Consider the following 14,670-nt stretch of genomic DNA (forward strand, 5'->3'; position numbering starts at 1 on the left):
CTTCATGGGAGAGGTGCTCCAGCCCTCGGATCATCTTTGTGGCCCTCCTCTGGACCCGCTCCAACTGGTTCACATCCATCTTATGCTGGGGGCTCCAGAGCTGGACACAGTACTCCAGATGGGGTCTCACAAGAGTGGAGTAGAGGGGCAGAATCACCTCCTTTGACCTGCTGGCCACACTTCTTCTGATGCAGCCCAGGATACGATTGGCTTTCTGGGCTTCAAGATCTTCATTAAAAGATCCTTAAATGGAGACTGAAGAACCAACAGCGGTTCTAGTTGCTTTCGTCTCCACGTGACAGTACTTCATTTCTTACTTATATTTCTTACTATATTTCTTACTTATATTTTTCTTTTTCTTCCCCCTAAACCCAGAGGGCTTTGAAAGTTGGGTTCACCAATCTGAATTCAATCCTGTAAAAGTGCAATAGAGCTCGTTCCAGCTGAGTCTTGTAGAAGCCAGCTAGAATAGCTCCAGCACTCAAATTATCGAAAACCTTTCCCTGAACAAGACTTATTCTGCATGAAGTTTAGCCAGATGAGAAGTTAATCTTAAGAAAAGCCTACCCAATGATGGAGAATGCTCATCGCACTGATTTTACTGTCACAGCTGCACATATAAAAGCACTGTAAAAATGAGGATAAAAGTTGCAAGGGCGATAAAGCACACAACCCCCTAAACTTATTCAAGTAGAAATAATGTATTACCATATTAGAAAACTCAACTTACTTTGCTGCAACTGGTTTCTTCTGGTTTCATTTGGCGTTATCAAGACATAAGGGCCGACACTAAAATGAAAGAGAACACTCTTATTTTTCTTGTCTACAGAAAGACAGGACTAGAAAGGGTTTCATTAATCAGCAAAATCAGTTTTCTGCTGTTGTAGTAAACAACTTCACATCAAAACCAGTATTTATTTTTCTTCAGCCCTTCAGGAATTTTGGTAAATACTCTAGAAATACTTGTTATATTTGGAATTGGCTGCAAATACCAGGGATAATATTTTCAGACACTTTTAGCTTAATCTTCACTTTTCTTATTTAAGTCACACTCTAGACTGCTGACCTCAAATCTCAGCCATTTCAAACCAAACCACTTCCTCGAATCATACAGTTCCACATGGTAGACAACTGCTTCCACAGCTTGCTCATGTACAGAGGAAGACCTGGGAAGATCACTGGGGATGGCAGTCCCACCCCATACCTTGAGGGCACTAAGCACCTTGTAGATTTAAGCAATCTGCCCAAGAGTTGTCCAAGGAGTGCACAAAATCATACTGTTCATGATGGACCAACCAGGATAAGGAGGCAGATGAAATATTCTATAAACAGCTGGGAGAAGGCTCAAGATCGTGAGCTCTTGTCCTCATGGGGGACTTCAATTTGCCGGATATCTGCTGGGAATACAATACAGCAGGGAGGGAACAGTCTAGAAGGTTCCTGGAAGGTACTGGGGATAACTTCCTGACACAGCTGGTGAGAGACCCAACTAGGGAAGGTGCCCTGCTGGATCTGTTGTTTGTAAACAGGGAAGGGCTTGTGGGGGATGTGACGGTTGGAGGCTGTCTTGGGAACAGAGATCATGAAATGACAGAGTTTTCGATTCTGAGAGAAGCAAGGAGAGGGGTCAGCAGAACTGCTACCTTGGACTTCCGAAGGGCAGACTTTGGGCTTCTCAGGAGCCTGGTTGACAAAGTCCCCTGGGAGGCAGTCCTCCAGGGCAAAGGAGTCCAGGAAGCCTGGATGTTTTTCAAGAAGGAAGTCTTAAAGGTGCAGGAACAGGCTGTCCCCGTGTGCCAAAAGACAAGCCGTCAGGGAAAAAGACTGGCCTGGCTGAAAAGGGAGCTAGGGTTGCAACTTAGAGAAAAAAAGAGGATTTATGGCCTTTGGAAGGAAGGGCAGGCCACTCAAGAGGACTACAAAGAGGTAGTGAGGCTATGTAGGGAAAAATTAGGAGGGACAAAGCCCAGCTAGAACTAAACCTGGCTTCTGTTGTCAAGGACAACAAAAAAAGTTTCTATAAATATATTAGCAATAAAAAGAGGACTAAGGATAATCTCTGTCCTCTAGTAGATGGGGCCAGTAACATAGTGACCAAGGATGAGGAAAAGGCTGAGGTACTTAATGCCATCTTTGCCTCAGTCTTCAGCAGTAGGACCAGTTGTTCCCTGAGTACCCAGACCCCTGAGCTAGAAGACAGGGATGGGGAGCAGAATGAAGCCCCTGTAATCCAAAGGGAAATAGTGAGGGACCTACTTCAGCACCTGGAGGTGCACAGATCTATGGGGCCAGATGGGATCCACCCAAGGGTACTGAAGGAGCTAGCAGAAGTGCTCACCAGGCCACTTTCCATCATTTATGAGCAGTCCTGGATAACCGGGGAGGTCCCAGCTGACTGGAGGTTGGCAAATGTGACACCCATCCACAAGAAGGGCCAGAAGGAGGATCCAGGGAACTACAGACCAGTCAGTCTGACCTTGGTGCCTGGGAAGGTCATGGAACAGATTATCCTCAGTTGCATTACATGGCACATGCAAGAGAACAGGTCCAGTCAGCATGGGTTTGTGAAAGGCAGGTCATGCCTGACAAATCTGATCTCCTTTTATGATAAGGTGACCCACTTAGTGGATGAGGGAAAAGCTGTGGATGTTATCTACCTGGATTTTTGCAAAGCTTTTGACATTGTTTCCCACAGCATTCTGCTGGAGAAACTGGCTGCTCATGGCCTGGACAGGTGTACTCTTCGCTGGGTAAATAACTGGCTGGATGGCTGTGCCCAGAGAGCGGTGGTGAATAGAGTTAAATCCAGTTGGTGTCCGGTTACAAGTGGTGTCCCCCAGGCCTTGGTGCTAGGGCTGATTCTCTTTAATATCTTTATCAATGATCTGGATGAGGGGATCAAGTGCACCCTCAGTAAGTTTGCAGATGACACTAAGCTAGGCGGGCTCGTTGATCTTTTTGAGGGTAGGTTGTCTCTGCAGAAGGATCTGGACAGACTGGACTGATACCAATGGTATGAGGTTCAACAAGGCCAAGTGCCGGGTCCTGCACTTGGGTCACTACAACCCCATGCAGCACTACAGGATTGCAGGGGAATGGATGGAAAGCTGCCCAGCAGAAAAAGATCTGGGGGTATTGGTGGACAGCCAGCTGAATATGACCCAGCAGTGTGCCCAGGTGGCCAAGAAGACCAACAGCATCCTGGCCTGTATCAGGAATAATGTGGTGAGCAGGACTAGGGAAGTGATCATCCCCCTGTACTCGGCACTGGTGAGGCCTCACCTCGAGTACTGTGTTCAGTTTTGGGCCCCTCACTAAGAAGGACATTGAGGTGTTGGAGCATGTCCAGAGAAGGTCTACAAAGCTGGTGAGGGGTCTGGAGAACAAATCTTATGAGGAACAACTGAGGGATCTGGGGTTGTTTAGCCTGGAGAAGAGGGGAGATCTTATCACCCTCTACAACCTCCTTTCAGGTAGTTGTAGAGAGGTGGGGGCTGACCTCTTCTCCCTGGTGACAAGTGATAGGATGAGAGGAAATAGGTTCAAGTTATGTCAGGGGAGGATTAGATTGGATATTAGGAAACATTTTTTTTCACTGAAAGGGTTATTAAACATTGGAATAGGCTGTCCAGGGAGGTGGTGGATTCGCCATGCCTGGAGATGTTTAAAAAAAGGGTAGATGTGGTACTTGGGGACATGGTTTAGAAGTGGTTTTGTCAAGGTAGGTTAATGGTTGAACTTGATGATCTTGAAGGTCCCTTCCAACCTCAGCAATTCCATGATTATATGACTTGCTCTCAGCCTGAGCCTCAGTTTCCTTGTCAGCCTTGTATTTGTCAGGCACGGGGAATTCCTTGGGCATATTTATCTTGCTGTCATGCCTAAGGTCCGACTCACTGAATCAGGACAAAGGCCCTGTTTTGCTAGACTTAATTCAAAAAGCAGTAGCTGTCTCAAGGAGCTATCAATCTAATATGACAGCAAAGAAGCAGGACAGGGTTCAGAGTGTTTTAGAGACTCGAGGTGATCAAAAGAGTGATGAAAACATGTCAGTTCCACTTGGAGAAAACAAAGGGTTTATCTACACGGTGTATTGTCTGGGTATGAGTTTACACTGCTCCCGCTCAGCAGAAGCTAAACCATAGGAGAGCAGGTTCACCAGAAATGCACTAAGCAGCAGCTGGCTTCACATATCAGAGTAAGCTCACAGCTCTCTGCAGCATTCGGCAGGGCTTTATCAGCACGCATGGGCACAAATATTTCATCTGACTTCATCACAGCAAAGGCCCAAGGAGAAAACAGAGAATAACAAAGGGCGAAGGCTGAGCCTCTTAAAAGAGGAAAGGGCCACAGGGGGTGGCCAGAGGACAAGCTAGGAAGCACAGAGAGCACAGTTGGCTGTGGAAAAGTAATGAGAGGATAAGGCTCAAGACTAAGGCTAAAAAGGGGAATGAAAATCATGCAAAGAGATCAAAGTGCAAAAAGCTGCCTGCTGCCGTATCACTGTAATTCAGGGTTTGGGAAGGAAAGTATTTATATCCAATTACCTCTTTCTCTTTGAAGACTTACTCTAGGCCGATGTGGATAAATTTATGAGATTAAGCTTGTAAAGATAGAGCTGTGAGCTTTAATGGTACCATTTAATATGATCCTTCCCTTCCTGCCAGCTTATTCTGGTGCCCGTGAGACTGTTCTTCACCCCTCCACCGAATTCCAGATCCTCAAAGGCAGGAGGTAAGAGAGCACCAACACCCCTCTGGCATCCACAGCACAAGTGCAACAGTTACTTAAAAGAACTGTTGACAACCCATCTTGCTTATGGCATAACGTTCCCCATCACTGATGTTTTTTCAGATTTTTTATTTCACTGCGTAGTACCATTTACAATTTATCCCAAATTGCCTTTGAGAAGCTGCTGTACAGTTTCAAGAATTTGTTTTAGTAGTTTTTCTTGGCTGTTTCAGATATTAAGATCATGTTTCTCTCAAGTTCATACACAATAATTGTTAAGTACCTTTTACACTCCCCCCCCCCTTTACCAGTGAAAAAAATGGCTGGAATTGTAAGTTGCAAGACTACATATCTTTCCCCCAAAACAACACCCATGCATCTCAGCCATTCCACTGCTTCACAGCACTAGAGGGCAGAAGAGTTTTTATATCATCAGATGTATTTTGACGACTTAAGTTTTGGGGTTTGGTCGTGGTTTTTTTTTTTTTTTTTTTTAAATTAGCGATCAAATTAAAAAGAAAGCAGGGACCTCCGCATGTCTGCACACGTACGAGAAATCACAATATCAAATCCAGCCCTTATGCTGTGAATCATTTCCTTTCTCTGCTTTTGCTTTTTGGCTGCAAGACTTTGAAGCCAGGAGGGCAGGTGAGGGCCACTCTTCTGACATCTGACCGTGGCTGTTATCCAGGAGCTCAGAAAGACAGCACATGAAATACAGCAAAGATCCATCAGTTTATGAAAGGTGTAGAGGTGATGCTACACTTACCACCAGGGAAAACTCAGCTCTGTTTTCAAAAAAAACAGTGTAAGAGTCATTGTGGTTAAAAGAGTGCTTACTTAAAGGCCAATTTGGCTTCCATGTTATTGAAATAAAGGCAAAGTTAAAATAAAATGAGGATTTCAAGTCTCCAGTCGGGGACAGAAAGGGAAACAGAATACCAACTTTTGGTTGTCTTTTACCTAGTGCTTATACTACATACTTTAGTTTAGACCAATTTTGCTTTTTTAAAAAAAAAAAAAAACAAAAAAAAAAAAAAAACAAAAAACAAAAACACAAACAAACATTAGTGAGTTTATCTAATTTTATAATGTTCACTTTGGTCTCTGGAAGGATAGACATGTAAGAGTGTAGCTTTGGGTACTGGAATCAGGGGGAAGGAAGAGAGAGCCCATGCTAAATTTCTTGTGGGGTTGGTAAAAGTCAGGGTATGAATTGGTCTTTGCTTTTCAAGCCTACAGCAAGAGAACAGCCAGATGAGCTGTCACCTGAAAGACTCCATCTGCCCTACCACTTCTAATGCTAAAATTAAAATCCACACCTAGCATCCCTCATTTTATCGAGATTTTTTTTTGAAGGAAAGAAAGTTAACGCAAAAACCCACCACCAGCTTTCACCTTGTGTTTTAGCCAGTTTGCAGGATATTGCATGTCATTTCTTTGTTCAGACAAAACCTCTGATCCAGTAAAGCCTATAAAACCCGCTACAGTCTGTCAGTTTAATATTCCAGTCACTTTTTGAGTTGCCACAGTAGCCATAAGTCTGGAGCAAATTATCCTACTTACCTGGGTAGCAATTAAGGAAATGTGAAGATTTGAAGCTATCGGTGATGTGCAGACTTTTTGTACTTTATACAAATATATGAAGTGCTTCAAAATCCACAACCAGAAAAGGTGATAAAGAATTTAACTTTTCAAGTTCCCTAATAATAATTCTTATTGTTATATGACTTAAGCCTATCTTTGAGGTAGGGTTGTTTTATAAATAAAGATACAGAAGTCACTGGGGGGGGTGGGGGGGTGGGAAGCATAGCATCTTACCCAGGTTATAGCTCTTCAAAATACAGAAAAAAAATTGTCTTCTACCTTTACAGATCATATTAATCTTGATGAGACTTTTTTGGCTTATTTTCTCCACAGAAAATGGGAACGTATTGACTAATTACGCAGACTGAGCATATGATTTTTCAGATAGACATCAAATACCATAGTAGTGGGAAGATACATACCTATATAAAAATATATTTAAATAGACAGATATAGAAACATTTCAGTTAGGAGAAGCATGCAATACAGACATATAAAAATCTGCAAAGATCTGCAATCTTAAATTCTTAAGCCTATGTGTAACTCTGCTCATCTAACTAGCACTGCTCAAGGACATGTTTCCAATGCTTTCAGGGTACAGACTGTATAAACCTTTGTTCTACTTTCTTTTTGGGTTGCATATATAAAATAGTTTCTTTCTAAAATTGAATAAACACACAAGAACTGCCATTCAATGATGTTTTTTGCAGAGCTGTGCCCTTCAGTTTTTCCTCAAGCCTGCTCCAGCCATCTACCACTGGGGAGCCTTCCAAATGAAGTGTGAAATAGTTTAAAGAGTTACAAAAGTAATGGCTGTTATAAACTATTTCCAGTTCCACTGTGTTTTATACTGCGAGTGCATTGGTACATGAATGCCACAAAGCTGAGAGCTAAATATTTCGCTCTGCTGGGCAATGTGCTCTCTGTAAGAGACAGAAACCAAGGAGAGTGTAGTTGGAGAGCAACACAAATGACAAGCTTGGGAGAAAGACCTGGGCAGGTTCCGTCTGAAGGAAGGACTCAAGGGAAGACATAGGTGAAATACTGCATTCAATAATATGTTAAGACTGAATTTAAAAGAGAAAAGGATTAAACTGCCAAAGACAATTGTCGAACCTCCTTCAAAGATAGGCTATGCTGAGCTTTGCATTCAATTATCAGGAATTGTTTTAGCAGCAGTCAAGTCCACGCCACCACAAAGTATTCGTGGGTGTCCCTGCCCATGGCGCCATGGCGGGGGGGGGTGGGGGGGTGGAACTTGATGATCTTCAAGGTCCCTTCCAACCTAAAGCATTCTATGATTCTATTTTTTTCACCAAGGCTCCCATGCCGGATGGAGCTGCCATATGCTGCTAAGCACCACAGAAGCTGCCAAATCAGAGGGCTACAAGATGCCAAATCATAGAATCATAGGGTTGGAAGGGACCTCTGGAGATCATCTAGTCCAACCCCCTGCCAGAGCAGGGCCACCTTAGAGCAGGTTGCACAGGAACATGTCCAGGCGGGTTTTGAATGTCTCCAGAGATGGAGACTCCACCACCTCCCTGGGCAGCCTGTTCCAGTGCTCTACCACCCAGCGAGTGGACAACTGTCCTGTAGGTATCTCTATTTTGCAGTGCGCACGCAGCCAGATGCTAACGATAACCGACAGCCACAGTTCTAGACCTCAGTTGAGCAATATGCTCTGTGCCCTGGTGGTGCCATAAGCAGAGCTCTGGGAGACTGTATAAGCCTTGCATGCAGCTTTGGGGCTCTGGTTTTCCATCTTTATCAGCAGCACTGTCTTACTAGTTTACAGCTCAGAGACAAAAGTGAATTACTGGGGCTTAACATTATACACTGCCTGATTAATCCTAGCTGCGAGTGTGCTTTTAACACGAGAGGGAGAAAAACTGCATTAGCAGAAAATGTTTATCATCAAAAGTCTGCATTCACGGATTTTGTCCTGTGTTTGCCACAGGCTAGGAGTGCACTTAATTACCACAGTTCAGCTGATGTCTGGAAGCTTATTAAGCCAGGGTAACTCACTTCTGTATCTGGTCCCTCTGGTTAGCTAAAACTTTCATTACAACAGTCAACATTTTTGCCATAGTGAGGCCTCGGGATAAAACAAAGGGTTAAGTTCTGCAGAAGTGAACTTGCACAGAAAAAGAACAAGAAGGAAAACAGCAGCAGAGAGGGGCCCAGGAGAAACAAGCAGGAAAGAAACAGACCTGCAGTTCTGCAGGCACTCCAATCTCAATTCTCCAGTACCCAAAAAATTGTAGAGAAATTCGTGAAGTTAAAATTTGGTCCAAAGAGTAAACCTGAAACTCAGAACTGAATTTCCAAGAGTTAAGATGGGGCTCAGATTCAGCAGGTTGCTTGAGCTCAGCATGCCGTAGCACAGTGGGAAGAACAGTGCTGGAAGACGATCTTAACCACCCTCTAAAGTTCCAAAGAAATTGTCACAGTGATGGACCAAATCAGGGAGCCAAAGGATAGCTCTCAGCCCAAACTCAGCTCACAGCACAGCTTGCTTTCTTCCCTGAAAACACTAACGTGCCACTAGTCAGCATATGCTTGTGGGCAGACTACACCAACGGGAGAGAGTTTGTCATGGCAGTGTGGTAGATCAACATTGGACCCAACAAAGTCTATGAAGTCAGATGTGGCCCTGTTTATGCTGTCCCCAGGTCCAAAAGCAGCGCAGTTACCTCAGTGCAGCACAGTGCCAGGGATGCAGCAAGCACGCCAGGGCCAGCTGGAGCACCTGGGAATCACCAGCCGTGAGGGGCACAGAGCATCCATACATGGGCAGGCCAGGCACTGAGCTTGGCAACATCAGCACTGAGCCGAGCTAAGCCTCGCAGAGACATCCATGTGTTGCAAATCAGGCTTGCCAGCATTCCTGGAGAGCTGTGCAGGTCAGACTCTGTGTCACATGAAGATTAAGACTTAAGCTATGGGCATATTCATCTCTGCTTCCCCCACTTTCTTTTCAACAACGTATTTCCTCCTCTGCACCACAGTATTTGTTGTCCTATTATTGCCCTTGCCCAAACACAGTATCCTACACCGTATCCTCCCATATGTTTCTTATCTCAACAAAGCTCTTTACCAAGCTATGCATCAAGGAAACATGTTGGGGCCCGTGCAAGTCAAGCTCTTCCAAGAAAACCTTCTAATACAGGAGCTGGAAGGACTTCCTTCCCCACACACACGTTACAAGGAACAGAGCAACCCCCATCATCCAGACTATCAGAAATCTTACCGCGTAGCTGTCCTCTTACATAGACCCTGCCACCAAACACTTGGCTGGAGACAAGGCTGACTGCTGACCGCAGCAGAGCCAAGCATCTCTGAATCACCGCGCTGGGCTGTAAAGATTAGTGCATCAGCCTGAAAAATAGAGTTAGGCCATTTCTCCTGTGCAGCAAATGCAGGGCTCATCTCTAAACAGATTGTCCATAATTCAGATTACCCTTTGAGCATGCCCACCAGTGGCAGGGCAGTGGGCAAAACAAGCACTTTGCTAAGCATCTGCCTCCAGTTTCATAGACTAATTTGGTGTTTTTAAAAAGAAATTTCAGATCATGAAAGAAAATAGAATTTTCAGAAGAACTGCTAAGTATACTCTAATAGCAAAAGACTGAGAGGTTTTTACAACTCTATACACATTTATTTTTTTTTAATTCAGAATGAAGATTGGAAAAGGAAGGAAAGCAAGCCCTGGATTTGGCTCTGGCAGTCAAAGAATACAGTTTCAAGTGTCGAGCATTCTAGTAACTCTGCTCTCCTTTCACACAAAATGATGAGGGACCATTACCAGCTGTGCAACAATATATCTTCACATTTTATTATTTTGTATTTGATTTCTTTTAGTGGATTTTACCAGAACCAATATTATTTTTGCGAGCTTTAAAGGCGCCAAGGACAGACTACTGAATGGGGGCAGCATTTTCTTTTTCAGGTGCTAGCTATAGTTCAGCCTTTAATTTCCCCACTTTCCTCAACCTTTTCTGCTGTGCACACTTTTGTTTCTGAATAGACAAGAACGGGGGCAATTTGGAAAATCACTTTCTACAAGTTAATTTCATGGCACTTAGCAGACAAAGTGAAGTAACTTAAATGCCAGCTTAGTATTATAAGTAGTTTCAAGCACTTGTCATCCTGGTGATATTTTTCTCCACAGCCTGAAACCACATCTTATATTGAACTGGAGGGGGATGCAAGAAGTTTCATTTCAATTTTGCATTTGAACAAGTATTTTTCTTAACTTAATTAGGATCATTTTATTATCACTTCTTAGCTTTGACATATCATATAAGGGCTTTTCCAAAGCAAGAGAAAAATTACTCTCTAATACCAGTTGCCCACCTTGTACTTTTTAATAGTCAAGTTTGAATATCGCCTAGTGGAGAAGACTACAACATACCACGTCCCACGCATTTAATGTGCCCAGTCTACATGAAATGTCACCTGATCCCTCCCTAAGATGCCGCTAAGGTGTTTCCCCATTCCCAATTGCTCTGAAGCACAGCCCAAATACAGAGCTTGCGTGGAAACAACTCACATGCATACTCAGAGGCTTCAACAGAGATTCCGACTCCCGCTTTGCTGGCAGTAAAACTATATCCCAGCTATTTCCAGAAAATAGCAAGCAGCACACAAGTTGGAATAGAGCCACTCCTTGGCACAGAGGTATCCTGCTTGGGCCCCTCATGTTCCCTCTGCTATGCATATTCCAGAAAGCTTTCTAGGTTAACGCTAATCTGTGCATTTTTTCTTCTACTGACAGCCTATGACTTTAGCTCTCAAACTGCTCTGTTCAACCCTTGGTTATCCCAGACCCTGAAAACCTGGGCTGTTCTTAAGGTGTCCTAGTATATTAGTTTTAAGGATCATGTTAAAAAGGATTGATGGCCAAAAGTCTGTGTCAGCTTTATCATTGCTGAAATGTATCTTAATCTGAGACCTTTCTTGGAAGGTAACTTGATATAACAAATCAAAGATATAACAATGAATGTAACAGTTAATTTTTGTTTTAGGAATAAAAATCTTCCCTTGTCTGCTTCAGCATTTCGGATACTTTCTACCACTTTAATTGGGGTTAGTCAAGGAAATTGCAGTTTAAGTGGTTTCATCTCCTTCAAACTGATGGCTAGCAATCCCCCTTCTCAAGGGAAGGGAGCAAACCCCAGTTTTGTTCACTTCTTTTTTTTTTGAGTATTTGTTTCTCACTCATATTACATGGTTTGTTTGAACCTGTCTTTCCCTCATTCCTCCTTCTCATTAACTACACACTACTGCAGACTTTAAATTGTACACTCCATGTTTAGGAATGAATTCTTTGTTACAGCTTTATGAAGACACAGAGAGAATCTTTTGTATCATGTAGCAAAAAATATTAAGCGCACAGTCCTTGCAGTAGATGCACAACAGCTTTCTCTCTGCACGCATCATGTAAAAGTGAAAAAGGGAAGAGGGCTTTAAATTAGTCTTCCCCAAAAGCTTACTGAGTTTTATGGGGGATCCCACCGTCTGGTCAGAATCAGTGTGGATATATTTGCTCTAGCCTCAGGGAGCTCAGATTAACCACCTGATTAAGTATTAACCTAAAGTATACTGGGGGGTTTGTATCCCAGACTCAATCCAGGCAAAGACCATACCAATGGGAAAACTCCCGCTATTCCCCCCTCAAAGAAAAAAAAAAAAGGGGGGGGGGGGGGGGGAAATGCACATAGCACAAATACAAAAGCTAACTGGGGCTGCTCCTGCTGTACTATGGATACAAGCCAGTGTGAGGGCAGGCAAGACAGAGGGTCTTTCATGTTTGGAAGTGGCAGAAAATAAAGATAGACTGTAACCCAGGAATGGTTGTTTGCTCTCCTGAAAGTCAGTCATTAAAGCGCTGCCGGATTTCAAAGCTACCCAGCTCTTAATAGTCCCTGTATCATTACTACCTAGTAGGCAAGCATTCATGGGTTACAATGGAAAGCTGCTGATTGCTGCTTGTGATCAGCTGCCTGCCACCTCTTTCACAGCGTGGCTCCACCTTCTTCATCCAGAAAGAAGGGAAAAGAAACTGAAACAGCCTTCAGTTTCCCTCAGCTGCACTTTGAAAGGCAGGGAGGAAAAAAAAAAAAAAAAAAGCAAGATAAGAGAACCCAGCACATAATAATAATAGCATTACATGCACTGTTACTAACAGCTCAGAAAAAGCACATTTGGGGAAGAAGACTGTAAACCATTTCTTTGGTCAGCTAAGCATATATGTATTAAGCACATGTGCATAAAATACACACACTACTGTCAGTTTCTATTCTGTGTTATATCTGCAAACTAGAGCTTATACAAGCTATCTAAGAATTGTCACTGGAAAACCAGAGGTGGACTGAGCATAGATCTCAATAAAGCCTAAAATAAAATTGAGGGCTGAAGCTGTGGCTTTACTTTTGTCAGCATGAAGTTGTTGGAAGCTCTTCTGTGTCCTGGACTGCATTCAGCTTAGTGCTGGAATGCAGCCTGTACCCACCTCTTAAGCCAAAAGAAGCATTTTTAGACTTTCCAAGATGAAATATTAGGAGACAGAAAACAGGGAGCTAGAAACAGATTTGAAATATCACTTTGAAAAAAGATGGTAAGAAACCGATGCTACATACAGCAATATCAAACACACAGAACCAACCACTACCACGACATGAGGTGTAAGCCATGCCATCACAAAGCCTACAGAACAACTCAGGTCCCACGGAGGAAGCTTTGTTCACAGGTAGGCGTCAGGCTGACCTCAGGTGGCTCTGAGAAGACGAGGACAAGCTGTTTGTGTGCCCAGTCCCATTCACAGACGCTGTATAAAGTATTTCTGCCTTTGAAAGTGCACACCTCGCATAAGGTGGAGAACAGGCACCCAATAACGCACAACCATCTCAGCCAGACTCTCTGCTACTTACTACTGCTCTTGCTGTTGTTGGTAGACTGATGTTTGGCCACTTCGTTCCTCTTCAGATCTTGTCAGCTTCTGAGGGTTTTCAGCCTCCTCTCTTTTATCGTTGCCATCCCAGAGGTAACCTTGACATGAAAATGGGGTACTGGAGGAAGCAGCCATCCTGTACCTGCTGCCCTCCCTCCACCCTCGGACCCCAGACATTGCTTCAGGAGTACCTTGCCTTGTCAGAAAACAGTATTGCGGCTAGGGAAAGAGTTCTTAACTGGTTTCAATTTCAGTGTAATTGGTTTCAATTCCCTGTAAGACCCGCCCCTACTGGACTCTCAGCTGTAAGACATACAAACACATGCACTGCTTTCTGAGTCATCCTCCAGCTGAAGCTCAGTTTGATCATCTCAGCCACAACACCCCATCAGACTGGAGTCATGGGGTGACAGCAAATCTGATCTATACTAATAAAACAGTCAACACCACTTTGTGCAGACTTGGAATAGACTGCTTCAGCATAAGCACGGTGAGGTCTGGCCAAAAGCCAGATTTCTGACAATATTTTACCCCAGCACTTCAAATTTTTCTACAACAGAGGGGCAAACTCTGGGGGGTTTGCTGGTTTCTATTTTGCAGGAGTGTACAAAGATGAAAGTGAAACTAAAAACTAACCCTTGGATAAATCCTAAGGCAATGGTCCTGCACAGCTCCAATTCTGCCTTTCAATTCTGCTCAATCAGAAAACTTTTACTTTGACTTTCCTAATTCTACCTGATGAATAGAAGACAAATACATGATCCTCTTAAGTGAAAATGCAGATCCCTTCAGTGAAGACATCTAACCAGCGGTACTGTGGCACCTGCAGGGCTGGGGAAAACCAGCAACCTTCTTAATATCACTAGTAAAATAAAGATGTTTGGCAGCTCCTAACCCAAGAAAAAAACCCCAACACTAGTAATGCTACTCAAACTTTACGCAGCAGAGCTGGGGAAATTCAGCTCCACACCTGCAGATCCTGTCACTTTTTGTCTTCAGCTGCTCAAGCTGCACTAAAACCATACTGCTGAAGGGATGCCTTTGTGGCCAGGTTTCCTGACTGTCCAGATTGTCTATGTCTTACGGCACACCCCACACATGCTGGGAAAGTAGCAAGATAAAATACGCCATGGAGAGCCACAGACTGCCTGGTTTTCGTGATGCTCCTTGGGGTGCTGTATGGGACCCCAAGAGCTGCCACATCCAGCAGCACGTATCTCCCTCCTTAGGGCTACCCGATGAAGGCAGCATCAGTGCTCTCTCCCTCCCACGATCCCTCCTAACATGCTCTGCAGCAGGGATGATCTTCATTTGTACACGAATCATTTTGCACAGACTCTGGAGTGCAACTGGCTGTGTGTTGCAAAGGGATGAGCTGCTGGATAGTCCCCTGCACC

The 14,670-nt window shown here is 43.9% G+C and overlaps 1 protein-coding gene across 1 annotated transcript in view; it reads right to left on the reverse strand.

Moving 5' to 3' along the window:
- Positions 1–13,450, reverse strand: part of EPSTI1 (epithelial stromal interaction 1) — a gene marked incomplete at its 5' end in the record, with an annotated part of 52,038 nt that extends 38,588 nt beyond the window's left edge. Inside the window, 2 exons of the mRNA XM_082492775.1 lie at positions 731–789; positions 13,254–13,450. Of these exons, the coding sequence (XP_082348901.1) occupies positions 731–789; positions 13,254–13,450 (256 nt within the window). The remainder of the gene's footprint in view (positions 1–730; positions 790–13,253) is intronic.
- Between the last annotated feature and the right edge of the window lie 1,220 nt (positions 13,451–14,670).

Source organism: Vanellus vanellus (assembly GCF_965231255.1).
Source record: "Vanellus vanellus genome assembly, chromosome: 1".
NCBI classification, from domain to species: domain Eukaryota; kingdom Metazoa; phylum Chordata; class Aves; order Charadriiformes; family Charadriidae; genus Vanellus; species Vanellus vanellus.